General features: G+C 44.0%; 2 protein-coding genes across 4 annotated transcripts; both read left to right on the top strand.

The window, feature by feature from the left end:
• The first annotated feature begins 1047 nt into the window (after positions 1-1047).
• On the top strand, positions 1048-22038 carry TBC1D9B (TBC1 domain family member 9B). Of its 3 annotated transcripts, none has more exons than XM_063168820.1 (22): positions 1048-1199; positions 3463-3573; positions 5368-5486; positions 6460-6688; positions 7344-7602; positions 8245-8452; positions 8585-8797; positions 8954-9115; positions 9683-9833; positions 10180-10394; positions 11141-11258; positions 11964-12249; positions 12903-13032; positions 14212-14310; positions 15016-15084; positions 15859-16099; positions 16381-16446; positions 16595-16666; positions 17100-17132; positions 18205-18252; positions 18703-18809; positions 19590-22038. In XM_063168820.1, the coding sequence occupies exons 1-22, from the start codon at positions 1082-1084 to the stop codon at positions 20280-20282; spliced, it is 3747 nt and encodes a 1248-aa protein (XP_063024890.1). In that variant the 5' UTR covers positions 1048-1081; the 3' UTR covers positions 20283-22038. The 3 variants fall into 3 exon arrangements, with proteins under 3 accessions (XP_063024890.1, XP_063024888.1, XP_063024891.1); XM_063168818.1 differs by having other exon boundaries at positions 17082-17132; XM_063168821.1 differs by lacking the exon at positions 17100-17132.
• A 1827-nt stretch (positions 22039-23865) lies between these two features.
• On the top strand, positions 23866-27199 carry MRNIP (MRN complex interacting protein). The gene is made up of 7 exons (XM_063168817.1): positions 23866-23928; positions 24071-24130; positions 24272-24369; positions 25553-25622; positions 25881-26014; positions 26259-26361; positions 26540-27199. The coding sequence occupies exons 1-7, from the start codon at positions 23869-23871 to the stop codon at positions 27092-27094; spliced, it is 1080 nt and encodes a 359-aa protein (XP_063024887.1). The 5' UTR covers positions 23866-23868; the 3' UTR covers positions 27095-27199.
• The last annotated feature ends 281 nt before the right edge of the window (positions 27200-27480 follow it).

Here is a 27480-nt window from a genome sequence, read left to right as displayed (position 1 = left end):
TCTTTTCAGCATTTTCTCCCAGTGCTCAAACCCTTCCCACAGGACACCCAGCCTTCAGAAACCTCCCTGCTGCTCCCCAGAAACAGCCATGCCGTTGAGGTGAAGGCACAGCCCTGCAGGCTGAGCCAGCTAATAAATATTTATATTAGAGTAGTGTACAAGGGCTCCAGCTGGGATTAGGGCACTGCACTAACGAAGATAGATCATCCAGGGTTAAAGGATTTAAAGCCTAAAAAAACCATGGCATTCCTGCCTTCCTGGGAGCTGGGCAATAAGCACAGACATGGCAGATGTCAGTGTTTTCTGCGGTGGTTACACTCTCAGAGTTTGTCTGGAGGCTTTCTAATGGTTATTGAAACAAGAATAGTGGTTCACTCAATTACTGGGAAGCTGCTCTGGAGCCAAGGGATGAGAGGGAGCTGCATCTCCCCCTGTCCTGTGTGCTGTGAAGATTATCCTTGGGCTGTGCCACAAGTTTTGAGTGGGCTCCAGAGCTGCAAAGCGAGGACCGAAATGAACCAGCTGCCAGGAGGGGGACGCCAGGACCCCACACTGAATTCACGAGGCTGGGATGCTGGAAGGGCATGTTCTTTACAGCAAAAAGGGCAAATTAATGCCCATCTTAATGTGGGAGATGGAAGCATCGCCAGACTGGACAGGAGTGCTGGACGGTCTACTGTTCCAGTGCCCCACCACCCCCTGGGGTGGATATTTTTCCAATATCTAACCTAAACACCTCCCTCCCCGTTTGCGACACAACTTCAGGCCGTTCAGTTCAGGTCTCTTCAATGCCACAATGTGCCACCGGAGGCAGAGGAGCTATGCAGAGTGCGGCGGCGACCCTCGGCTGCCCACCACGGACCGTCCCGGGAGGCGGCTCCGGGCGCCGTCCGGACTCGGGGCTCGAACCTGCGGCCTTGGCGCCGCGGAGGCAGTGAGGGGGCCGGGCCGCCAGAGGGCGCGGTGGCGGCAGGCGCGGCCTGGGCCCCGTGACCCGGCCCGGCCGCTCCCCCCGCGCCGCTCCCGCCCCGGCCGGGCCGGCCCTGCCCCGCGGGCCGCTCCGCTCCGCAGCCCCGCCGCGATGTGGCTGGGCCCCGAGGAGGTGCTGCTGGCCGGCGCGCTGTGGGTCACCGAGCGCGCCAACCCCTTCTTCCTGCTCCAGCGCCGGCGGGGACACGGCAAAGGGGGCGGCCTCACGGGTGAGGCGCGGCGGGGCCGCGGGGAGGCTCCGGCCCGGAGCGGGGTCCGTGAGCGCGGGGCGGGGGCTGGGAGGGCCCGGCGGGGGGAGAGAGGCGCGGTCCGCCCGTGTGCTCGCCGTATGTGACCCCCGGAGCCCCTCGGCCTCGCGGTGTCCGCCCGGGGCCCCTGTCCGCCCCCGGCCGGGGCTGTCAGCGGTCAGGCCCGGGGAGCTGCTGCTGCTGGGGAGGACACACAGCTGATGGGATGCCTGGGACCGGCTTCTTCTCTTGTCAAAAATGGCTTCTCAGCCCTGCTCGCGTTGGTTTGAATTATTAAGGTGGTCTATTTGCATATTTTGTATGTCTGTGTGCCTTTTCAAGATGTAGGGGATGACACTAAGACGTGGTTTATAATTAGTAGTAGTGTGGAAGTTGTGCTGTACATGGGCCGGGGGTGAAGCTGTGTGGGTGCAGCCCAGTGGAAAATACCGCTGTGTGTGGGGGCCAGCCTTGTTTGTGACATAAACTGCTAAAATAACACGACTGTCACCAAAGCACGATGTTAACAACAACAGCAAATGCCCTCACTTTTAAAAACCCCATTTATGTGCAGAATGCTTTCAATTATGTCCATTTCAAAGATGTCGATTTCACTTTTGTCAATTACACGTAGCAGCTGTTGTGTTGTGCCCTTTTAGACAAACTGGTGCAGCTCATAAACATCATTAGCATATTTCATCTTTTCACGGTGTTCAAAATTATTTTGAACTGTTCTGTTTGATGTCACCTAACTTGTGCAGTTTTGCGTATAGGCTTATACTTGTATTCTACAATTTTCTAGTTTTTCCCAAAAAGAAGCAACACCTGGTGCTATTTTGGTAACATTTAAACTGATGTGTTGCTGATGGGTTGAAGCTTTGAGCTATGTTTACTTTTTGAGCTAGTGTGGCTCAGTGAGAGTCTTCTTCAGAGCTCCTGCAGGTTAAAAACCACGAGTCCTTAAGGAGCTGCACAGTGACATCCCAGAGTTAGAGTGGGATGTTCAGCTGAGCTGGAAAGGTTTTTGAGTTGCTGTCAGGCTCAAGTTATTAAACATCTCACTATGGTCTGTGTGTCAATATTTGACACAATCAGTATTGTCACAGGATGGATTCCAAATTAACTTTTAATCCATATCCTGCCTAAAACTACACAAGAAACCCAGAGCCCAAACAGATCCTGCTGTGCTGGTTCCATATGTGCTTGGTTTTGTTTCGTCACATGGGCTTGCTGTGGGTGATGTTTCACTGCAGGGACAATTGGTGGTATGTTCTTAATTTGTTAATTGCTACATAGATAGCCAGGAGAGATAAGGGAGAGGAAGTGGCATGTTTCTTAATAAGGAATGAGATATGGATGAGTACAGTTCAAACAGGCTTACCCAAACCATGAGAGCTGGGGATTGTAATGACCCCCCACAAAGTCAGAGCCCAAGGAACAACCATGCTCCCTCTCCACGGTCTAATAATAGAAAACTTTTAATCATGAGTGTGTTGCAAAGTTAATTTGCATTAAAGATGCTCATAATGCATTGTCTAGAACAACAAAGCAAATCATCACCTTAGATATCTGTTTTATCTAATTGAAATAAAGACTTCATTGAAGTAAATTGATTTGCTTTACAAAGTCTGGTTCATCAACATTTACTCTGGAAGTGTCTCCTTTCTTATTTAACATCATATAAAAATATTTTGACTTCTGTATTACCAAATTTTGAGTTGCTGACATCTTTGTTTAATCAAAGTACTTCTGGGAACATCCTTGAAACATCCTGTGAGCACCAGTTTTTCTAGATCTACCTGATTCCATTTGGACAAGTTACCTGCTTTTGGCATTGGTGATTCTGAAAAAGACAGCATTGAAGACTCTTCTGTCTTTTAGCTTGGTAGGCTTAAAAACCACCATTAGAAGAAAAAACCCCACTGAGAAAAACACATTTCACTTTCATTAGAAAACTCTTCTATGAAGGTGGGGGTCTGTAGTGAAGCTTAGTAGGCATTTTAATTGCCATCCAAACTTTGTCCATTACTTGCAGGACAGGCTGCAGTTGGTTTTTAGGGAATTTACCTCCAGTGACTGGAGGTAATTTCTGAATTTTCTGAACTGAGTGCCACAGCTCTTCATCACAACTGTTCACAGGCTGTGAGCATCAGCATTTTCTGCAGTGATCATCCTGTGTTTTTGCTTAAGCCAGTTCTTTGTTTTGGTATGACACTGCTGTAATTTCTGTCTCTTTGTTCCCTAGGTCTCCTTGTGGGAACTCTAGACGTGGTGTTGGATTCCAGTGCCAGAGTTGCCCCATACCGGATTCTGCACCAGACTCAGGACTCTCAAGTGTACTGGGCAGTGGCCTGTGGTATGTGACTCTTGTTGGGGACTGGATTTGAGTTATTCTCTTGTCTTTTTGGTTCAGATGACAGGTTATCCCACATAGGAGTATCCTATGACTGTTCAGGACACTTCCCAAGAGCTTCCTATGGGGTAGTGGAAGATTCCAAAAATGACAAATCTCAGTGTTGTTTAAACTGTAATTAAGGAACTTGAAGTTCTGCAAAAGCTTCTGTTTCTGCAGATGTTAGAAATTTTTTTTCTTCCAAGATGTACCTTGTATTTGCAAGGTTGTAGTCAGATTGTGCAGAGAGTAACACATGCTGGTTTTGGTGGGATGATGAGTGTTGTTCTGCTGCTTACCAGGAGCATGGCACAAGATGGGAACATGTAACATTGTTCAAGGTACCAGAGGTACTTTGGGGAATTTCTTGGTCCAGTTTATGTTTTTTCTATTATTTCTGGCCTGGAATAGATGTGTATATAGATCTGTAAAAAGGACTAGAATAGTATTTTTTTAACGTAAGGATCCTTGGCCTCTTTTACTTGAGAAATGTAACTACTGTTTTAGAATATCATAATGCAACCATCTGATGCCTGTTGGGGAACTTTGATTAAAGCTTTAGGTCCTAATGCTTGCTAAAGAGGGAGTATCTCCAGACATATTTGTTAGACCAACTTTGTTTACAATAAGAACCTTCACTTCTCACTTTGTGGTAGAGGCATAAAATCTGATCATTAAGGAATCATTTGCTAGGCCCACAAAGGCTGATGTCTTGTTTTTCCTCTTCCCACCTTTTCCCCAGGCAACAAAACAATATTCTCCCTTGCAGAGCTACTTAAATTCTGCAGAGGAGAGGTTTAGATATTGCTATGTTTCACAGAAACTCAGGTTCCCCTTTGAGGAGGGTGGAGGCAGAGAATTAAAAAAGGCAGAAAACAAAATGACAGGTCAGGAACTGCGTAGAAAAAAGGAGAATATTTAGTGCAGATCTGTAATTTTATGGTATCTTGATACTCAGTAAGTTATTTTTGTTCAATTTCAGGAGTGTTTTAGTTGAAACCCTCTGTATCTCAGTTACTTTTAAACAGTGAACCATGTAGAAGTGGGATGGGCTGGGTAACATGCAAATGGAGTTTGATAAATTATTGTCCTGGAGTAAATGTTGTCTTCATCCAAAGTATTTTTTTTAATCATACCTGGTTCTCCTTCTGCTGTCAGAGTACTGGCATTCCTTTAACATTGTAAAATATATACTGCTCTGTAGTTGAAAAATGCAAATATTTTATTTACAGTTCACTGTTATAAATACTAGTGGGCAGCAATTTGGTCACACATGCAGCTTCAGCTTTTCAGCACTTTGTTCTTATAACCCTCCTTGTAGGAATCACAAACTTTTATTCCTTCATGTGTGTCACTCTAATATAGTTCTTACAAAGATGTCAGGTAGTGAGGCCAGGCTTATTTTAGCAGTTTGGCTGCTGTCACTTGGTAAGAGATGTAGCTCATGAAACAAAACAGGACACAGACTTTGTTCCACTGCTGTTGTTTCTGAACCTGTGGGTTTTTTTCACAGTCAAAGCATCCTATAATTGGTAATTCTGTGCCTTGGAGTATCCTTGGTGACAATGGAGATATTTTATTAGAAACATAATGTTGGGGTACAAAAAATGTCCTTAACATGTACACAGTTGGTGTGTGTGATTTATCCTAGTCACTGGTTAGTAATTATTAGTTTCCTGCTGTGAACTTGGAGGAAAAAAGATCATGTTCTAATTTTTTTTCTTTGCTCTTGGCATCACCTTTCTCCCCTTCAATTAGGATCATCTCGTAAAGAGATCACAAAGCATTGGGAATGGCTGGAGAATAACTTACTGCAGACTCTGTCCATCTTTGACAATGAAGAAGATATCACCACCTTTGTCAAGGGCAAGATACATGTAAGTGACCTGTTTCCCTGAAGGACTTCCAGATTCTGAGAAAGGACAAGGGAGATGGTTGTAAGAATTTTTTATCCTTTTCAGTCATACATAGGTATGAAAGTGTCATGGAATGCATCCAGCATTGTCAACATCCAGTCAGAGCAAATACTGAACAAATATGTTGGAAGGGGAAGGGTTAAGAGCAGTAGATCTCAAAGAACAGCCCACTTAGGATGTTCCTACTAATCCAAATATAATACCTCTTAAAATCATTGCCAATTCTGCCTTTGATGGAGGGAGAATGGTTTAACAAGGGTTCATCTAGCAACAAATGGAGGAGAGAGAATTGTAGTTCACAAGAAATGTACTTGCCCTTGTAAAGGAACTGCACCCCAGCTTCCACTGACTTTGGAGTCAGGTGTCTGTTGGTTTTGCAGTTAATACACTTCAGATTCCCATCCCACAAACCCTCCAGAGCAGAAACTTATAAATACAGTTCTTTATTGACTGCAGGAAGTTGCATCTTTTTCAGCTGTCCTGTCAGATTCTTCATGTTTTCCATGTGTGTCTGTGCATGAGAGAGATTGTGGTCATTTGTTTTTCCTTCTGGCCAGTCAAGAGCTGACAGCCTGCAGAGTTCTGCCCTTCCTGGCAGATGATCTTCTTCCAGTTGGAGAAACAGGTGTGCAAGTGCAAAGAGACTTCAGTTCTCCTGCAGGGTGTTCCAAGTGTTCCCAGGCCAGCCATGAGGAACTCAGTCAAACATTAAACATGAGTGCTTGTGGCACGTGTTCAGGAGTGGATCCCAGACTCCCACAGTACCTGACTGCCCTTTCTGCATGTCTTTGCTGTTTCTGATGTGGCAGGATAAATGCTCTGTCCTGTTCCTTTGTGCCTTCCGGATTGCTGCTGTGACCCTTTGCTTTGTACATTATTTCTGTCAGCAGGCACCTTCACTTCTGTTTCTCCTCTCTCCTCCCACATCTTTCAGGGCATTATTGCTGAAGAGAACAAGAATGAGCAGCCCCAGAGTGAAGAGGATCCAGGTAAATTCAAAGAGGCTGAGCTGAAGATGCGGAAGCAGTTTGGGATGCCCGAAGTGGAGAAGTTGGTCAATTACTATTCCTGCAGCTATTGGAAGGGACGTGTCCCCAGGCAGGGCTGGCTGTACCTCACTGTCAACCACCTCTGTTTCTACTCCTTCCTGCTGGGCAAAGAGGGTGAGTTATGAGCCTACAAGTTGTGTTTCTATCATTTCCCATGATCTTTTCGATGCAGTTGATCTTTTGTGTGAACTCCTTTTTAAGATGACAGGTTTTTTTACCTTTTAGGAATCCTTGAGCTCTGTCTGGCTCAGCACATAAATCAGTTCTTGCTCTCGTAGGCACTTCAGTGCTGTTTAGACTGAATGCCTGAGTCATTTTTTAAAACATTTCCCAAGTTGTACATCTGTTTTACTCAAACTGGGTTACGTTTTACAAGTTAGACTGGGTTAGAGAACCAAGCAGTATTTTTGCCTTGGTAAGTTTTATCTGGAGCACCTGCCAGGACCCAGTATTTGCAAAGCCCCAACTCCTGAGTCCAAAGCTAATTTGATGGAAAGAAAAATGAAAACTTGAGTAATTGTAGTTGAAAGCATTTATTGGATGGGAGATAGTCCTTTTGGAACTGCATTATTTCTAGTCTAGTTAATCCCAAAGGTTATTTCCAAGTATTTTTGGAGAACTTGGTAAAAGTGCGAAGGAAAGAGCTGTCCATGTGTAAGAGGGGAAAAATGCTGCTCCACTGAGAGCCTTCAGGCTCCTTGACCTTCATTTCTGTTTGGTTGTTGTTTTGCCTCAATTGTGCTAATAGTATTTTTAATTCTTTTTTCAGTTACACTGGTGATCCAGTGGGTGGATGTAACCCAGCTAGAAAAAAATGCTACACTGCTGTTCCCTGAATGCATTAAAGTAAGCACAAGGGACAGTGAACTCTATTTTTCCATGTTTCTCAACATCAATGAGACGTTCAAGCTGATGGAGCAGTTGGCCAACATTGCGATGCGGCAGCTGCTGGATAATGAGAGCTTCCTACAGGACAAGTCTCTCCCAAAGCCCAGGAGGCCTCTTAAGAACATCTCTGCATTAAAAAGGTATCATTTTCCCAGCAGTGAGAAAAGAAGACAGGTAGTAGGGGATTGTAAAAATAAATTTGCATTATTTTGTAGCTCCTAGGTGCTGCTGGGGTTTTCTTGCTCTAGGGCCTGCATCACTTACTTCAGTCATTAGCCTTCTGCTTGTTCTCTCTTTTTCCCCATCTCAAATTGGAGCTGAATTCATACACATCCTCATGTCTTTCTCATGCTTGCCTGGGCACTGTCAGAAGGAATTTTCAACTAGAAACTGCTGAAATTCATATGTAAAAAAAAAAGTGAAGGAAGAAAATTACACCAGCCCCTTTGTCTGAAGTTAAAGATTTATAAAAAGAAACAGATTTATATTGTAATAAATCCTACCACTGGGGACTGTTCTCTACAGTTTCAGAATCTCATGTAATATTTCAGTTTTGCAGATGCACTTGCATATTCTATTTTGTATTGCAGAACATACCTTGTCAGAGAGGCATGTCTGAAGGCTGAAAGAGGAGTCAGAGGAGGGGTGGCATCTCAGTTAGAGAAAGGAATACTAAGAATACACAGCACAGTCTGAAGGTTGTGATTGGAATGAACATTTGACATTAGTATTTGAGTGGGTTTTTCAAGTGAGTAAGAAAAGGATACTATCCTTTTCCCCAGAGACTTGGATGCTCGAGCCAAAAATGAGTGCTACCGTGCCACTTTCCGTTTGCCCAAGGATGAATGCCTGGATGGACACACAGATTGTACCTTGTGGACACCATTCAACAAGATGCATATTCCTGGCCAGATGTTTGTTTCCAACAATTACATCTGTTTTGCCAGCAGAGCAGAGGAGGCCTGTCATCTCATCATTCCTCTCAGGGAGGTGGGGATTTCTTAGCTGTATGTTAAGACTACAGGCCTCTCTTCTCTTTCGTGTCCTTCTGTCTGTTGTGCTGTGCTTTATGGGTAATGGAGAACATGGCAGATGCAAATGGCCCTTGTCTTTGTGTTCTAGGTGACAATAGTTGAGAAAGCTGATAGTTCCAGCGTGTTGCCCAGCCCTCTGTCCATCAGCACTAAAAGTAAAATGACTTTCTTCTTCGCCAATCTGAAAGACCGGGATTTCTTGGTTCAGAGGATCTCTGACTTCCTGCAGAGAACGCCGTCCAAGAAATCCTGCAGCATTGACAGGGAATGGAAGTGGAATGTGGCTGATGCCAGCAGCGAGGTACTAAGGAAATAGCTGGGAGGAACTTTATCAGCTTTTCAGAGCAATGCTCCTTACACTGTGTTTGGAGTGCTTGTCACCAGCCAGTGCTGTCTCTGTCAGGCCATGAGCAGGGGAGGGAGCATGAGCTCAGACATTTTCTGTTCTCTTGTCCAGGAAGTTCCAGAGCTGCCTTCCAGCAGCCCCCTGGCTGTCAGCCCCACGTCTGCTCTCAGCCATCGACCCGTCAGCTTCTGTGCTGGGCAAGTGCCAACAGCCTCACAGGGACTGCTCAAACTCTTCAGGAGGAATTCTGAGGAGCTCTCTGGACCCAAAGGGGTAAGTGATATTTTTATGTAAAGCAATAAAGTATAAATAGTTTGCAGTAGGCTGCTGATTTCCTCACCTGCTCTAGAATGGAAATGCATTATATCCCAGCTCAATATCACTGCTGTATATGTGTTACAGTGGTAGTGCTCCATGGAAATAACTTGACTGTCAGCTTACGGTGTTTGTACTGACATACCTGAGATACTTGACCAGAGGCTGAGAGATGAGGGTTACCAGTGTTCTGGGATGTGGATTCATGGCTGTTAAGAACAACTTTTCTTCAGAGCAAGAATTCAGGGAACTTGGGTCTCTGCTTGCTGGTTAATCATTGTGATGCATGGTTCTGCTTGCATTTATGTGGAGATTTGCATAGTTGTAAAGACTCAACTTTAAGCAAGGTCATAACAGGGTAGATTAGTATATATACACTTTTCTTCAGCAGAAAGAAGAGAGGTTTTAAATGTCACAATGTATTTTTCCTGTTAAGTGCAGGCCTGAGTATACCCAGAAATCATGTGTCCTACAAACATAAAAATGCAATAATCTCCTAAAATAGCCATATTTGTTTCTGTGAAGGCAAAGGAGAAGATGAAGGAAGAGTCTTGGAATATTCATTTCTTTGAATATGGGCGAGGGATGTGTATGTACCGCACTGCCAAGACGAGGGAGCTGGTACAGAAAGGAATCCCAGAAAATCTCCGTGGAGAGCTGTGGCTCCTTTTCTCAGGTATGATGTTGTGCTGACAGCAGGAATAAACTTCCTGCACATCTCAAAGGAAAGGGTATGAATCTTAGCCCATTTCAGAAAAAATTAATGACAGGGTAATTTCATCTGAATGATACTTGGTGGTGGCTTGCTTTATTATCCTAGTATCTGTTTGGCCTCTTTTGATTGTGTTTCAGTGTTGGGACCTAAACTCTAACATGATTTAACAATGAGTTTGTTGCTATATTTTCACATCTGTTTATAGTTCATGAGTTCATGCAGTGCTTCTTGGCTCCCTTGTCTCTGAAACTGGGAATAAAATCTGTGTTTCAAAGCACCAGAGGTAAAGCACTGTTTGTCATTTCAGGGGCTTGGAATGAGATGGTGACTCACCCTGGTTACTACGCAGATCTTGTGGAAAAGTCAATGGGAAGGTACAATCTTGCTACAGAGGAAATTGAGAGAGATCTGCACCGCTCTATGCCAGAACATCCTGCCTTCCAAAACGAACTGGGAATTGCTGCCCTCCGGAGAGTCTTAACAGCTTATGCATTCAGAAATCCAACAATTGGGTACTGCCAGGTAGGAAAGAAGTCTTAGACTTGTTAGTCCTACACAGTGACCATGATTGACTTGGACTTTTTCTGCAGTTTTTTTGTTCAATTTCAAGCTTTTCCTTTATGCTGTCTGTGTAGTGGTGAGAAAATAGGAAAGAAGTTATGGTGCATCATCTCTTAAATATCCTTTGAACATTGTATTTAAATAAACTTTTCACAGTGCTGTTAGGTGTAATATTAGTCTTTAATAGTTTCCTGCTAGAGCTTTCCATAGTTCAGCAAAAATATCTTCTGGTTTCATTAAAACAAGCAGGTAAATCAAATAAGTGATGTTGCACATGGACAGTCTATTGAAAATGTAGCCATTTGCTGGTTTGTGAAACAACTTAGTGGAAATTCAGGTTAACTTTGTGTATTGCTGTGATGTTACAGGTTCTCGTTATGGTATTCTGTTAATGGCCAAGTTCTTAAAAAGATTTTTATGAAGACTTTGACAATTATTCTTGTTCATGTTGTTTACTGAAAGTGCATGACAAAAGGTCATCAAATTATTTGCTGCCTCATGAACAGAGGAACTGAAAACAGGAAGAAAAATTGGCTTAAGGTCATCTATTGACTCAGATGCCAGTAGAAGCTGGAAATAGATGTGACTCTTAGTGACAGCTTGCTGTATTCATGCTTTTAAGTTTAGCTAATCTGTAATAGCAGAGCTTTCCTGAAGACCTCCATGTTTTTCTCCTGTACCTGTGTGTTTGCTGTGCTGGCTCCTAGGCTATGAACATTGTCACCTCAGTGCTGTTGCTGTACTGCAATGAGGAAGAGGCTTTCTGGCTCCTGGTGGCTTTATGTGAGCGGATGTTGCCAGATTACTACAACACAAGAGTAGTGGGTGAGTCCTTAGCAGATTCCTGCTGCATTGTGGATTTTCAGCTGCACCAGCATCTCCCAGAAACATTTTGTTTTTCAGAATTAATTAAATGTGATGCGTTTTAAAGATAATGAAGTACAACTCTGTTACTTTTAAAGTGGCAGGGGTGTGATGGAGGCATAGGAAGAGACACTACAGGCCTCCAAGGTAGTAGTTCTACCTTATAGTAACAAGGAAGATGAAGTCACCAAAAATTGGTATCAGGAGGGTCATTAGCAGTAAGGAGGAGTAGCTAGAAGAACATTACTGGGTTTTAGTTTTCCCCATCTGAATGACATGTTAAATCTGTGGAACAGGCTCTCAGGGAAGGTTAGTCAAAGCACCACTTAATGGGTTTTTAAAGTTCATTTGTATAAAATGCTATAATCTGGTGTAAATACCATAATATCAGTAATCCTCCATTCAGGGCAAATGCACAAATGGATGAAAGGTTCTGTGTCGAGAGGTTGTGTCTGCATGCTCTGCAATGTACAAATAGTCTCATTGGTTTTATTGAGAACAGGGTAAAAAATTAATGTCTTCATTTTAGTTATGATGTTCAGAGGAAATTTATATGAAATTTGTATGAAATTTAGTGAACTCATACTGTTTTGTTTAATAATTGCTTAGCTTGGTACATGACACCACCATTTGGAGTTCTACCATTGTTTTGTTTGTCTGTTTCAGGTGCGTTGGTGGACCAAGGCATCTTTGAAGAACTTACACGAGAGTATCTTCCACAGCTGTCAGAAAAGATGCAGGACCTGGGAGTGATCTCCACCATCTCCCTTTCCTGGTTTCTCACTCTCTTCCTGAGTGTGATGCCCTTTGAAAGTGCCGTGGTCATTGTCGACTGTTTTTTCTATGAGGGAATCAAGTTTATCCTGCAGGTGTCATTGGCCATACTTGATGCCAACATGGAGAAGTTACTACAGTGCTGTGATGAAGGTGAAGCCATGACTATTTTGGGCAGGTACCATTCATTGTTCTTATTTAAAACAAAATAGTGACGGTGGCCTTTAGTCATCATCTCTTTCTACCTATTAGCAGGTCACAGATAACACTCTAGGATGAAACTTCTGCTCCAGAGAAGTTTGCTATTGCTTTCTGCAAGAACTGAAATTAATTGTTGGCTCAGTTATGGAGGAATCCATACTTCTGGAGCTGATTTGCATCATAATGAATTCCCGCATCTCAGTTTGAATTTGAATTCTTAAAGGTTATTTATTTGAAGTTTGCATATTAATTCTGCTTTACTATTTAGAACAGATTCTGGCAGGAATCACCTTCTAGAAACTTAAAACATTATCAAGCAGACATGTCCCAAGTCTAGTAAATGTAAGATTTTCTTGTTTGAAATGAGAATTTCTTCTATGTGCAGCAAGATTTTCAGCATGTGACTAGAAGCCTACTTTTAAAAGAGCCAACACCCCCAAAATAGGGTGAAAATCAACATAACTCCAAGTACATTGAGGGTAGCATTGCAGATTAGATGGAAAAAAATAAATTCTCCTTCATGTTTAGATTAGAGACAGAAAGAAGTTGGGAGTAATGCATATAGGATATTATTTCTTTTTCTGGACACTAATCCTGGAATCTTGTGTCTGTTCTCATTTTTGTCCACAGATATTTGGACAATGTAGTTAACAGACAGAGTGTCTCTCCCCCTATTCCCCACTTGCATGCACTGTTGACCAGTGGAGATGACCCCCCACTTGAAATTGACATCTTTGAACTCATCAAAACTTCATATGAGGTAAAGTTCTGGCTTGGTATTTTGCCCAGGAGATTTCTTCTCTACTAACATCCCATTTTATGCATTGTGCAGCTAAAATCTGAGCAATATTCATAGACTGAGATGCTTAAGGATTGCAGGCTGAAGCCATTGTTCCACTTACTTGGTATGAGTAGAAACTGACAGTGTTGGCTGTTGCAGATCACAAAGAGTCTGCCCAACACCAAGGGGACTAAAATGAAGAGTTCAGATAAGAAGTTATGGATTAGAGATTTCTTCCTGCTTTGTCAAAAATGTCTCCATTATTAATTCCATTTGAGGATTTTCAGTGCTAAGGAGTTAAGGAGGGAAATTCAGGGTAAGAATTGTGAAGTACTCTGCAGAAACATGGAAGAATCTCAGTTCATGTGCATAGGAATCCTCTTCTGAACCACATTATAGTACTAGGAAGGTGACCCCAGAATGGTGCCAATGCTGTTAAAATATCTCTGCACTGATAGAGGTGTTCCTCACAATTCATACTGAGAACAAACTCATAAGAAAATTGATTCTGAATGATGGAAAGAACACAGCCAAAAGAATGGATGTTTGGCACTTCTCTGCTATTCTCTGCTAAGTGGGGAATCATTTCCCTCTTTATCTCATATTTCATCCCATCCCCTTCTTGCTATTTACAGTCAGGCAGCTGTCGTTTCCTGGGTGTTTTGTGTACTTCTTCAAATCTGCCATCTCTGTTTGTTCTTGGTTTCTTTTCATAAAAGAGTGTCACTGAATTCATATTACTTGTCTGACCTAGTCCATAGAAAAGCTTCTTGACTGTGGTGTTTCTGGCTGAATCTCATGGGGGTCCTAGAGGAAAAAAATGACAGGACTGGAAGGAATGACTGTCTGTCTGTTCTCTTATCTCTGCCACAGTACAGGGCCTGCCTTTCTGTCAGTCCTGACAGATCCTTCTTCAGCTTTTCTGTAGAGACCTCTGATGTTGGATTTCTCATGAACTCTGAATTACTCCTCTTGCAGGACAGGAGTGAGTAGGGAATAGAGCTCAAGTTTTTTCTCATCTTGCTGCTTGTAAAAGGCTTCTAGTGGGTTTAGGTCATCTCTGAGGGGACAGTACACTTGTTAAAGAGCGTGTAATTGAAGAGGGGTTCTTCTCTCTTCAGGAGATGATGTTGACCTGATCTGCTTCCTTTCTTGTAGAAATTTGGCAATCTGAAGGCAGATGACATTGAACAAATGCGCTTCAAGCAAAGGCTGAAAGTGATCCAGTCTCTGGAGGATACAGCCAAGAAGAGTGTGGTATGTGACTCCCAGACTGAATGAGCTACCAAATGGCACCTTCTTGGAAAGTGTCTTGCTGTGAGCATTGAGAAACTTCGTGCTGTAGCAGACCAAGTTTTAAGTGACTGAAAGAATGATTGAATGAGATGTTTTGCATGGAGGGAGATAAAAAACACCTGTAGGTTATGACATAACCTCCCATGCCTAGTTCTGTCTGTTTTACTGCTTGCCTGGAATCTTTAAGAAAAGCTGGCAAGCAGATAATTATTTTACTGCCATTTAGAGAGTCCATTAGGGAATTTTGCTGAAGGGTTCATGGCCAAAGGGAAGTGTCCATATTTACTGCCATTATCTCGCATGTCTAGGTGGAGAATCTCATCAGGGTGTTTATTTCACTGTTGCTCTTTAATGCATCCAAGTCAAACATCTGAAGGAAAAAAAAAAGAGGGAGGGGTGACAGAATCTACTCAGCCAGGTCTGCAGAAACAGGAAATAAGCACAGTAAACTACTGAAAATGTCAGCAGTTTCTGCTTGACTGCAAAATACCTTTCTGATTGGTTTCCAGGGGTATTAGAATGGTGATGTTTTTCTTCCCATTCTGTGTGATATCTCCTTGCACTAGTTTTCTTCTCTTCTGTATTGCACATGTTTTTCAGTGAGTTGTATTAGATTTTTTCTACTTTTGAAATAAATTGTTCACGCTGTTTTATCTGTAACTACAGGTCCGAGCTGTGTCTGGTGACATTGGTTTCACTATGGAAGAGCTAGAAGAGCTGTATGTAGTGTTCAAGGTAAGAAGCCTTCCTTGAGGGTGAGGAAGAAATGTTGTCACACACAGTACAAATAGCAAAGTAAGTTGAAAGGCAAGCAGTGACTTTGCTTTAATTCTTAATGTGACATACCAGAAACTGATGTGGCATTCTGTTACACATGGTGCCAGTAGGACTGGCCCTGTTACTACCTGATTAATTATTTTTTATCTTTTTTCTCCCAAAGGTGGCCAAACTACATTCACAGTATTTGAATGATACTCAGAAAGAAACTGTAGAGTCAATGGAAGAGAATGTAACAAAGCCCTGAGAATGGGGAGCTAGGGTTGACTGTACCACAGTTTTTAATCTCAGGTTTCCCATTGACCTCATCTGTAATTGTGACAAGATTACTTAAGGGCTTTGCCTCTATTTGTCAGCATGCATATTTTTAAAAGAATGGTATTACCCAACTGCATTTGCCACAGTTGGTTGTGCACTGTTGTAGCCTCAGAAGGAGAGGCTTAGTTCTAAAACCTGCATGTTCCCTTTGCAATAAAGCCTGAGTTACATTTTGTTAAAACCTGAAATCATGTTTTATACTTTTCACTTTAAGTAATTCCTTGTTTTTCCTGAAATCTGTGTCTCTTCCTTCATTTCATATTATTTTGTAGTGAAGTAACACCAGGAATCACAAGGCAGATAATGTTTCCTGAAATGTCTCTTGTTTGCTTCCTCAGTGCTATTGTTGAGCTGTGACAGCCTCCACTCCTGTGGAGCAGCATCATGTGCCCTGTTAATCCTTTCCCTCCACAGGCCAAGTACCTGATGAGCTGTTACTGGGGGAACAACCGTGCGGCCGCTGCGCGCCGGGACCAGAGCCTGCCCTACCTGGAGCAGTATCGCATAGACATGGAGCAGTTCAAGGAGCTCTTCAGCAGCCTCACCCCCTGGGCCTGTGGGGCACACACCCCTGTGCTGGCAGGGCGCCTCTTCCGCCTCCTGGATGAGAACAGGGATTCTCTCATCAACTTCAAGGAGTTCGTCACAGGAATGAGTAAGTGGTGTTTTTGGAGAAAATGGAATGCTGCAAAAAATGTGTCTGTCCTTTTCCAAGAAGAGAACTGAAAGGAGATAGTGGTGTGCTCACTGCCGTGAGGAGGGAGGGAAGCCTCAAGCTGGACAAAATACATCTTTTGGTATGGATTTCACTATTGATTCTGCACAGGACTTTGAACAGTCATTGTATGGGAATTCATTCTGGTTTGAACCTGTAAGCAGAGGGTGATTCTTTATCATTAAAGTGCTATTTTTCTTAACCTTTTTTTTTCTTTCCAGGTGGGATGTACCATGGTGACCTCACTGAAAAACTCAAAGTACTCTACAAACTGCACCTGCCTCCTGGTGAGTGACTGCTTCTGTGTACTGCTGCTATTGAACACAAGCTGCTCTGACATCAATTGACATGGGGTGCCTCAGGAGTTTTGCTAATGAAGTGGGTCATACTGCTGTTCAATTAGAGATTTTAACATTTGTTTCTCTGTGAATACAGCTCTGAATCCAGAGGAGACAGAGTCTGCTTTGGAGGCCACAAGTTATTTCACAGAAGATGTGACAACAGAAGGTAATGCAACACTGCTGCCCTTACCTCTCAGTTAGGCAGGAGTTGCAGCATAGATCCAGGTGCTCTGAGCAGTGATGTTGTGCAAGGCATGATCTCATGCTGGCATGTGTTAGGATTGCCAGTGTGTTTGAGTTCACTGTCTTTGTTGCATGATGGGGAAGAAGTTTGGAGCTAAAACTCCTCGGTGTCCATTCCATGCAGGATACAGCATGCTCTGAAGGATGGGCACAGACTGCTGAGGAGGAGCAGTGTGCTTTTACCAGCCCCTGTCTCCCACCATGATTTAGGTTTTTCATACAGGTCTCATTGTCTCTCTTCTTGTTTTTGTTTCCTTCTCTGTGTCTGTCCATGTCTGACCTTTTCTTCTGTTTTATCTGGAATATTGTCCCCTCAACCCTTTTTTCTGCTGCTCAAGTATCTCCTTTTGTCTCAGAGCTGGATATCTGCCTGCACTGTGAGTCTCAAGGTCAGTCCATGGGTTATGTGCATGCATTGAGCATGGCTGTGGTGCTGATACCACCTGCCAGCCCAGTGTGCTGATGTAAATACTCTGAAATTATTGCTGCTCCTTGCTCATGACACTCTCACTATTAATAAAGTGCTATAAGTAATTAAATATCTTTCAGTATAATCTGCCTATTGAGTTTCAGCCTTGGTCAAGATAGGTTTTGTCTGGCTTCTTTCAGTGGAACTCATCTCATCCTAGAAAGTGGTGGTCAAAAAGATGCTCAGAACAGAGTGGGGGGTGCTAGGCTTGCTGGCCTGGGGAGGTGAATCCTGTGCCTACTCCACAGTCTTCCAGTTTAAAGGAATAAGGGTGCATGCCACTGAATTGCTGAACTGTTGGTAGACTAGTTGACTGCATTTCTTAAAATACAACATTAGGAATTGTCTGATAGGAGATCAAAGTATGTCAATCATGCTAAACATTTACCAAAATACAACGATGCCCAAAAAAATCTGAGCAAGTACAAGAGGTAATTGTGCAGTTTGGTGCTAGGTGGCTGATTTAACAATCTGAGTTGAACCAAGACTTCCTATTTTCTCTAGTGACAATATAGGGAATCAGAAGTGCAGTTCATGAAGTTAGACTGCAAATTGCTCCCAAAATGTCAGTCCAGGCAGTGAATAATGAGGAGTGTAGGCATTAGTCACATATGTGCTCTGTAGTGGTTTGGGTTTTTTCCATTCATTATCTTGCTTTGGATGACTGAACATCCTTGTCTTTAAGCCATCACACTGCTTTTCTATCTTCCTTATCTGTGTTTCCACATTTTCTTTTAAGACCTCTGCCCTCTATCTCAGCTCTTCAACCCACTTTTTGAGTGTGGCTCTTTATTCAGCTCATCCCATCAGCCTCGTGCTTCCATTCTGTTCTGTTCAATCCTCTAACCATGATCATGGGAATGTGAGATCTAACTTCTATTAAATGTACTCTTGTATAATTTGAATTTGTGTATCGGGTTGTCTTAAGTTCTTTGTGTGGTGTATTACTGAAAATCAGCTAATAATTATTTTATAATTCCATAATTCTTTAGAAACCCAAGAAGATAAAGGAAGAAGAAATGAGAATGGCCCAGAAAAAGGTAATTTCATCATCAATAGACCACATTCTAATCTCATCTCTCTCATATTATGACCTGTTCATTGTCTCATGCTGATCAAGGAGACCTTGCAAAGTGTCCCTTGTGGACAGAGGTAAAGCAGAAGGTGAGCTGGGAAATCAGCATCCCTTTATGCTTTAATGCTCCAACTCTTTTACATACCAAGATCACAGCATTTGTAAATCATGTTGGGTAAATTGTCACCTCACAGAGTTTGTCTGTGAGAAGTCAAGCTGATGCAGCACTGTTAAATTTTTTGCTCTGCTGAGCTGCATCAGATAAACCAGCAGAAAACAATGCAGCCTTCCTGGTAGATGCTTTCCTGGGCTGTCAATAACACCTTCTTCAAGCCTGATTTTTGTTGTCTCAGCATTCACTTTTTAAGTCTGAAACCATAAACCACCTGACTAGTGGCTTGTTCTTGCCTTGCAGAGGAGAAAGGTACCAGTCCACAAGACTACAGATACTATCTAAGAATGTGGGCCAAGGAAAAAGAGAACAAGAAAGAAACCATTAAAGATCTCCCCAAAATGAGCCAGGTAAGAAAGGAGTAGGAAGATTTCCAGTTGGATCATTGGCAGCTTGATAGAATTCTGCAGTATGTGCAGCCATTGTGCCAATACGTTCAGTCCTTGCCCACAGCATTCCCTGCTGTTCTGGTCTGGTGAACTTTAGGACCTCTGATTCCACAGATTTCTGTTGAATACTGCAGTGGATATGGACAAACTGCTTTGTATCAACCAATCAAATGTAACAGATTCACTCAGCCTCACAAACCAGTTTTTCCTATAAGAACTGCACTCAGTTTTCCCCCCAGAGCAGGATGTTTCAAATATGCCATCAGTCACAGAAACTTGTTCAGCTTTTTTGGTTTTGCATTGCTTCAAGTTACATCTGCTTCGTGGGGAGTGAAGAATGTGGTTACAGAAGAGAGAGTCAGATGACTGGTGTGATCTTTTCTGTCTGTAATTTCCTTGATGGGTGCTACTTAAACCAGTTCAGAAATGCTTAGAAGCTGACCACAGAAGGATAGAAGTAACAGTTCAGGTTTTCTTAGCATTAGTGAATATGTGACTATTCTGTTCATCTGTCTGCAGAAAAGCCACCACTATTAAATTGCTAGCTGTGTCTCAATTTAGCCACAACAGAGAGGGGGGAGTTTGTCTGTGTCAGACTGTTCTGAATCAGTGCACTAAGTTGCCACTTGGTGGGGAGGCAAATAAGCAATGAGTCATTTGAGATGGTGCCCGTTGCTTCATCCACCACTGACAACTTTTTTCAGCCTGATAACATGATTATTTGGTCTTTGTCTTTTAAAGGAACAGTTCATAGAGTTATGCAAGACCCTTTACAACATGTTCAGTGAGGACCCTGTGGAACAGGAGCTGTACCATGCCATCGCCACTGTGGCCAGTCTGCTGCTGAGGATTGGGGAAGTTGGAAAAAAATTTTCCAACAGGCCCACGAGGAAGTCTGAGGACTGCAAAGCAAACAATGGCCAAGATCCTGTGAGTGAAGAGGAGTCACCAACATCTGAACAGAGTCAGAATTCAGCAGTGGAGCAGCAACCCCAAGCTGACCATGAGGACAAAGCCAGCGCTGATGCTCAGCCTGAAAAAACCCAGCAGGAAAACCAAACTCTAGGAGATGGGTCAGGGGAAGGACAAGGCTCTCCTTTACAGCTGCTATCAGATGATGAAACCAAAGATGATATGTCCATGTCTTCCTACTCCATGGTCAGCACGGGCTCCCTGCAGTGCGAAGACATCGCGGACGACACGGTACTGGTGGGCTGTGAGGGCAGCAGTGCAGCTGCCAGGTATGGCAGCACCATTGACACTGACTGGTCCATCTCCTTCGAGCAGATCTTGGCCTCCATGCTGACAGAAACAGCCCTTGTTAACTACTTTGAGAAGAAAGTCAACATTCTTCAAAAGATCAAGGATCAGAAGAAGGTAGAGAGGCAGTTCAGTTCATCCAGTGACTATGAACTTTCTTCTGTGTCAGGGTGAACTCAAGAAATCAGGAGTTATCTTTGGGAGATAAAACAGAAAGATAGTGTGGCAGATGGCAGGATGGTTTGGTATTTTCTGTTGGGTTTTTTTTTTTTTTGTTTATTCAGAGACCAGTAACTACACAATTACAATAGAATCCAGTTGATAAGGGGCTCCTGACAGTGACTGTGTAGGTGTTTCTTTGGCTACTCTGGCTGAGAGAATTAGATTTACATTTTTGAGAGCCATTAGAACCTAATAGCCCCTGACATATAGAATTACCACCATAAATTATGCATGTCTGCCTTTTGCTATCTTTTATTTCAATGAAGTTTTATTTCAGACAGTAACTGCTCCTTGCCTGCCCTTGTTTGCTGTAGGTTCCTGGGTAACTTGCACAGCAGATGCAGCCTGGCTTGAAACCATGCTCACCTCTGGCTGCCAGTCCGAGAGCTAATGCAGTGTAGTCAAGTGCTGTAGGACTCTGACCTATAAATAATCCTGTACGTTCTTGTAAGCTGTTCTGTGACTCAGCAGCTGTAAAGCAAATGTGCCCCAGTGCTCCCAGCACCCTGAGATCTAAACACAGACATTGCTCAGACCTGCAGGTTTCTTTCACATGTGATTTGGCATTTTCATAGTGTACGATCACTTACTTTCTCCTTCAGAATTCAGGAATTTTCAGGCAAACCTGGTTTTCTAGCATTTGCTTTTCTGTTTCTTTGAAAGCTATTGTTTTTAGTTTGTCTGGGAAGCCACAAGCTCCTTGACTTCAGTGCAGAAGTGATACTGAGTCAATCAGTGGGCCCATGATGGTTATAATGAGGGAATAAGTTCCTAAAATAGAAGTCAGTGAATCAGCCTCAGCTTTCCAGGGGAGTGGCACACTGGTCTGCTGGACTTACCTTGATGATACATTGGCTATTTAGTGCTGATTCCCTGTTTTTCCTAGCTAGAGATGGGTCCCCTAAGGAGGACCTCCTAGGAGGAGGACCTTAGGGGCCCTTTAGGAGGACCCCTAAGAATTATCTGGTCAGTCAGCCCTCACAAATGCTTGGGGCAGAAGTTGTGCAGGAGCACTGTGCCACCCATTGCTGCTCAGTGTCCTTTCTTGAGAGTTTAACAATGACTCTTAGAAACTACTGCACATCCAAGGGCATTTGACCTAAAGGGGAAGAATTCAGAGCAGCGTGGTTCTGCCAGCAGCCCCTTGTGGGGATACCAGAGCTCATTCCAGTTAGAGACACAGTAACTGGGAGACTTAGTGAGTGCTCTTTGAAATTAAACCCAGAGGAAACTATGAGTAGCCCTTCTGGTAGCAGGGTGTGTTCTCCACGGGAGGAGAAGTAATGTTGTTACTGCAGATAAACTCATCTCAGCAGGGAGGCAGTGGCCTTGCCAGGGGCAGGACCAGAGACTTGCTGCTCAGCCAGAGCAGACCTTGCACTGAAGGCAAGGTGTGATCCAGCTTTTGGCTGGCACTTGGGATCTAAAGGTAGGAAGGACACATGTGGATGTTCCCATTTGACACTGCTTGGTGTGCTACTCAGTGTTAATTCATCCTCATGACATTTTTGGTCTGTATTCACAGCTGGTACATACTTCTTATTTCTCTGCCTCCTCTGTCCTGTACCACTGGAGAGCAGCCATTAGTAAAACTGCTTTTACTAATTATTCAGTAATTTATTGTAATTTTTTTAAGTACAAATAATACATGTAATTTTACACTGTCTGTCTTACCTGTCATGTATTCAATAAATGAATCAGAATCCTATAGACTATTTGGCTATCTTTTATTTCTCCCTGAGCTTTTGGAATATTGCTGGTTCTGTACCCAGTTATCAGAAAGAATGTGTCACCAAAACTGTGTCACCGAAACCTCCAACAACATTTTTAGTGTTAGAGAACCAAGGCACTACATTATTCTGTCCAAGGTGTACAACAGAAATCATTTCAGCCACGCATAGCCTGGCTGTGCAGAGGAAATTGTTCCATGACACATGGCTCTTATACTTACAGAATTAAAACCCATAGAAATTCATTTGTTCAATGTTCATTGATCCCAGCTTACACAGTTCTCAGTATTTGGTTTCTCTTGGTTGTGTATTTCTTCACCTCCGATGCTAACGTGGCCCTCGTTCCTTGGTTCTCTTACCGGTCTTTTCTGGACCAGGTGTTGCTGACCATGCCAGGGGTGATGTTTGGAGTTGATGGTCACTAATGGTCGTTATCTTTTGTGTATCTTATGTGCTACTCTCAGTCTGCTGAGATGTTAAGCTGACATGCCTTGAGTGATGAAACAATCCTTTGTAAAGAAACTTAAAATTTCTTTCCCCGGGGCAAAGGCGAACGAAACCCCTGACTAAAGTTATATAAAAAATTGTTAACTTGGTATCTTTTCCAACAAGTGGACTAGGTGTGACTGCACTATGACTTTTCTTTCCTTCCTTTTTTCTTTAATTTTTTCTTCTTTTAAATTTATTTTTATTTTCTTCATATTGTATATTATCTCTTTTCTCCTTTCCCATTTTCTCCCCTTTACTTTTTTCCTAGTTTATTCCTTTATTTTCTTTTCCCCTTTCCCACCTTTCTTTGCCCTCTTTCCCCCTTTCTTTTTCCTTTTTTTCCTTATTCTTTTTTCCCCTTTTCCTTATTACTCTGTAGATTGACTTTTTACATAATGCAAACTGTTAAAAACGGGAATCACACTCCCGGTACTAAAAGTGATTTCAGCATTTATTACATTCAGGTCTAAAGCACGGGGACCCGCGGGCCGAGCAGGAGCGTTCCCATCGAGGACGCTGCAGCGCCGGCGCTGGGGCTGCTCAGCAGGGATGGCCCCCATGGTCCAGGTGGAGCGGCACAAATTCACTGGGTCAGATGCTCTCTTTTTATCCTGTTTTTTTTGTCCCCTTTGGGTTGGTTTCTGTTTGCATCCTTCATGCGCCTGAAGGTTTAAGGCGCTCGATTCGCCCTTTACAGTTCTGTCCAGGCTGGCTGGTTTCGCTCGGAGGTGCTGCACTTTACTGAAGTATAACACGGTACATTGAGTGCCCTATTTCTTATAACGACCCTTTTTTACAATATAACAACCAAACTAACAATGCTTAACAATAATCACCTATTTTACAACAGTTCCTAACCTATTTTTGACACAGACCAACACATCTCCAGGTCGGTGCAAACCTGGCCGGTGCCGATGCGGCTGCAGACACGAAGGTCACGCCCGGGCAGCCGGTCCCCGCAAAGCGGGGTCTGGTCCTGTGAATGGCGCTCGGCCGGTGACCTGATGTGTTTGGTTTGTGAGAGGGGAGAGCCCGTCGCGGTGCCGGTGTCCCTGCCCGATGTCCCTGCCCGGTGTCGCTGCCCGGTGTCCCTGCCTGGTGTCCCTGCCTGGTGTCCCTGCCTGGTGTCGCTGCCCGGTGTCCCTGCCCGGTGTCCCTGCCTGGTGTCCCTGCCCGGTGTCCCTGCCCGGTGTCCCTGCCCGGTGTCGCTGCCCGGTGTCGCTGCCCGGTGTCGCTGCCCGGTGTCGCTGCCCGGTGTCGCTGCCCGGTGCCGCCGCTGAGGGGCGCCGGCGGCTCGCTGTGGGAGTCACGTGACCGCAATGGCGCCACGGTTCTGGGTTCTGAGGTGTTGCTGCTGCCGCCGCTTCCAGGGGCAGCAGGTGGGGACGGGACGGGACGGGACGGGACGGGACGGGATGGGAGGGACGGGGCGGACGGGATGGGACGGGACGGGATGGGAGGGACGGGGCGGAACGTGAGCAGTGGGTCCCGGCCCTGACCGACCTCTCTGTTCCCTCCCAGGCCAAGCGCAGCGGGCGGTGGAGCTGCAGCGTGTGCGGCCAGCGGCAGGCCGTGCAAAAGGTGAGGGCAGCCCTGCACCCTCAGCCGCGGGTGCTGGCCCTCGGTGACACCTGGCCCTCGGTGACACCTGGGCTGTCGCCTCAGCCCGTGCTGTGCCCCTCTGGCTGCTGCCTCAGCCTTGTCCTCATTCATTCTGTGCAGGTTTATGGGCAGGGCTCGGGCCTGGAGTGCAGGCGCCACGTCCAGAAGCTGAACTTGCTGCAGGGTGAAGCAGAGGAGGCGCTTGGTTGGACACCTTGGTACGGTGTTTAACCTTTACCTGCTCATTGCTTTTGATGTGCTGCAGCTGATTTGCACCTTCACATGCCCAGTGCCTGCTGGCCAACCCTAGCATGTTACAGCCAGGTTTTCTGGCCTGTGGAGAAGCCTTGACCCTGCTGGTTTTGGCCTCACCTCATAGGAACAAGCTCTATGTTTGGGGTTTAGTGTCCCAGCATGTTTCTTTAGATAAGGATTTCTTTCAGATAACTATAGGTGATCAACAGTTGGTCAGGCCTTTATTTGTTCATATGTACATATGTACACAACAGAGTTTGGGTTTGTTGGTTTTTTATATTTGATTTAATTCGGTCTTTCTTATGTACTGTTTGATGAGCTGACTGTGGAGATGTCCCTTTTACACATTACATCCTCAAAAAACATCCATTTGAAGAAGTTGCTGCCTAACTGTTGGCATTTAGGGAGTTCACAATGTGAATCGGTTGAGTAATCACTGCTGCTAGTGATAAGAGATTTGTTCAGAGCAAACACTTCAGTGTAATTCCTGCTGGGCTGGAAAATCTGAGTAGCACCTTCCTGTTTATTTCATTTCTGAATCTGTTTATAAGTCATGTAATCTTGAAATGGTCTTGAACTCGTCCAGCCTCCTTTTTACTCAAAGTTATTTTCAGAGATCAGTCAAGGGTAGTTATATAACTTGGTTGTGACTACACAGTGCTTCACAGTTAGGCTTGGGGAAGAAAACTCATTGTTCACTTTATCAAAAAGTGTTGCTATTTTTATTCTCAAAGAATTGTGAAATTCAAAACATTATGAAACAACTTCCCTTTTCCTTGCTTTCATGGGATAAAATGAGTGAGTTTAAACTGTTGTAGCAAACGAGCACTGTTATATCCTCATTATGATCAATTAAAATTTATAATTTCATAATTAGTGGCTTTAGATCAAACTTGCAATTTTGTATAGCAACAAGGAGGGCTCTAACTAGAGCCTGTAACTAGATTTAATCAAGTATTTGTGCAATGTATCTTGTAAATCATTCATTTAGCATAAGTTTTTCTGTTTTTTCTGATATGTCTTCTATCCAGTGTTCCTATCCATGCTTTCTATTCAATCCCTTGTGCTATGGCTGGGTGATTTGAAGCCTATAAATCAACAGACAGGAGTGTGTTCTAGAAATTGTAGTTTAAACCTCTATTTTAGGTGTGTAGAAGACTCTGTAAATGACAGCAAAAATAGAGCAGCACAGCATGAGGACAGTTCAGTCCAGCAGGTAAGATCCCTGCAAAGCTGAGGTAAATACAAACCCATTCTGTCCTGGGTGAATCCTGGTGAAACCAGCGACCCCTTTATGTGGTTCAGACAGCTGAAATGGTCTATCAAATCAGATAAATTATTTGATAAATCCTGGGAACGACACAGGAGTGCCATCCTAAACTGATTCATGATTTTAAGCATTCAGCACCTGTAACAATACCAAAAATGAGAACCCCCATGTTTTGCTGGTTTTAGTAACTCTCCAGTGTTGTAGGAGGGAAGGACAGAAGGCAGTCGCTGGAGTAAATATCTGGACCAGGAGAGTGAGGATCAGGAAGATGAGGAGGAGGCAGCTCTGGAAAGGCAACAGTTTTGTTCCCAGAGAAAGAACACTGTGGGAGAGCAAAGGTACAGAGAGAACTTGCTTTTGCAATTCCTGCCCCCGAGTGGTGACACTTGATTTGGAGGTGTGGGAGGGAGCACAACTCAGATCTGAGCTTGGGTGCAGGTTGCAGTGTATGACCTAATCTGAGGGTTTTGGTATTTGGGGACAAAGCCATCCATTTTATGAAACCTCTCCTGTGAAAAGAGTCTGTGAAAAGAATCACAGTGGATCTAATCTGTCCTCTTTGGGAATGGTTCTCTTGGCCAGGAGACACCCGAAGCGCTTCCTCTCCAGCAATGTTCCAGAGCACGCAGAAGAAAGTGGAGTTTCTCAGCTTATCTATCAAGCCAAAAAAGTTAAAACCACTGAGGTATTTTAGCTATAGAAGATGCTCTTTTGTATCATCATGATTTTGAATTTTTGTGAGTCTTTCTCTGTTCTTCTCCAAGCAAGCCAATGAATTACTGGAGAGGAAAAAAAAACATGTTGGGGGTTTCACTCTGAAAGGTTTTATTTAGGCAAAGCTAATGTTCTCTCCTTTCTTACAGTGCAAGAAATACTCTGTAGCAGTGCCTGATGGAGATGCTGCTTCTGTGGTTCCTGCTGTCTGTGAGACTGTAGTGCCTGAGGAAAATACACAGCCCCCAACTGCTTGTACCAAACCATCCAAGTGGGGAAAATACCTCTCATCATCTGACAACTCTAGTGAAAATGCTGCTGCAGTGACCATGGCACTGCAGGAAGGCAGTGGAGGTGTGCAGCTGGACAGCACAGCTGCTGGTGGGGCCTGGAGGTGCTCGGGACAGGCTGGAAGAACTCTGCCTCAGGGTACAGGTTTTAAATTCAAAAGGTCTGTTTCTAGCACTGAGGATCTGGCCTCAACACTGCCCAGCAGCAGGTGCTCAGTTGAGGATGTGCTCAGAGAGTCTCACAACCAGATGTTAAGGGTGGGATCTGCTGCAGAGAACACTGCAGGAAGGTGCTGCTTGGCTGCCACAGGGAGGCCAAACACCCTTGTGAAATCTAACCCTGGACCAAAGCTGAGCAGCATTTCTTGTGAGCAACTCTTCTGTACAGGTGAGGAGTTTGATGATGATCTCTGAAGTTCAGGCCTCTTTGGCATGTCTTTCTTGGTTCTAATGTATTTGAGGTGTTATTTACTGAGACAGTTTTGAAGTAAAGGTGGTTTCACTCAAAGCCATAGAGAACTGCACTATTAAAGTTGTTTACTTGCTTGATGGTTGTTTGGGGGGGAAGGGAAGGAAGGAGAAGAGACTGTTGCTCTCAGGTTACAGGGTTGTCTAGCAACCTCAGCAGCTAGAAATAGGAATGGAATTAGGTCAGCTTGGGGAGAGAAGGCTCCCAGGCTTTAAGGATTCTTGGCCTGTACAATTAAATTCTGGGATTAACTCCTCCTTACAAACTACAGCTCTTTTTCCCTGAACTACAGCTCTGTTGACATCTCCCATAGCAACCCTTTCCTCCAGAG

This window comes from Melospiza melodia, chromosome 14 (genome assembly GCF_035770615.1).
Source record: "Melospiza melodia melodia isolate bMelMel2 chromosome 14, bMelMel2.pri, whole genome shotgun sequence".
In the NCBI taxonomy this organism is placed as follows: Eukaryota; Metazoa; Chordata; class Aves; order Passeriformes; family Passerellidae; genus Melospiza; species Melospiza melodia.
Note: the sequence above shows the minus strand (reverse complement) of the source record. Positions and strands in the feature narration are given on the sequence as shown.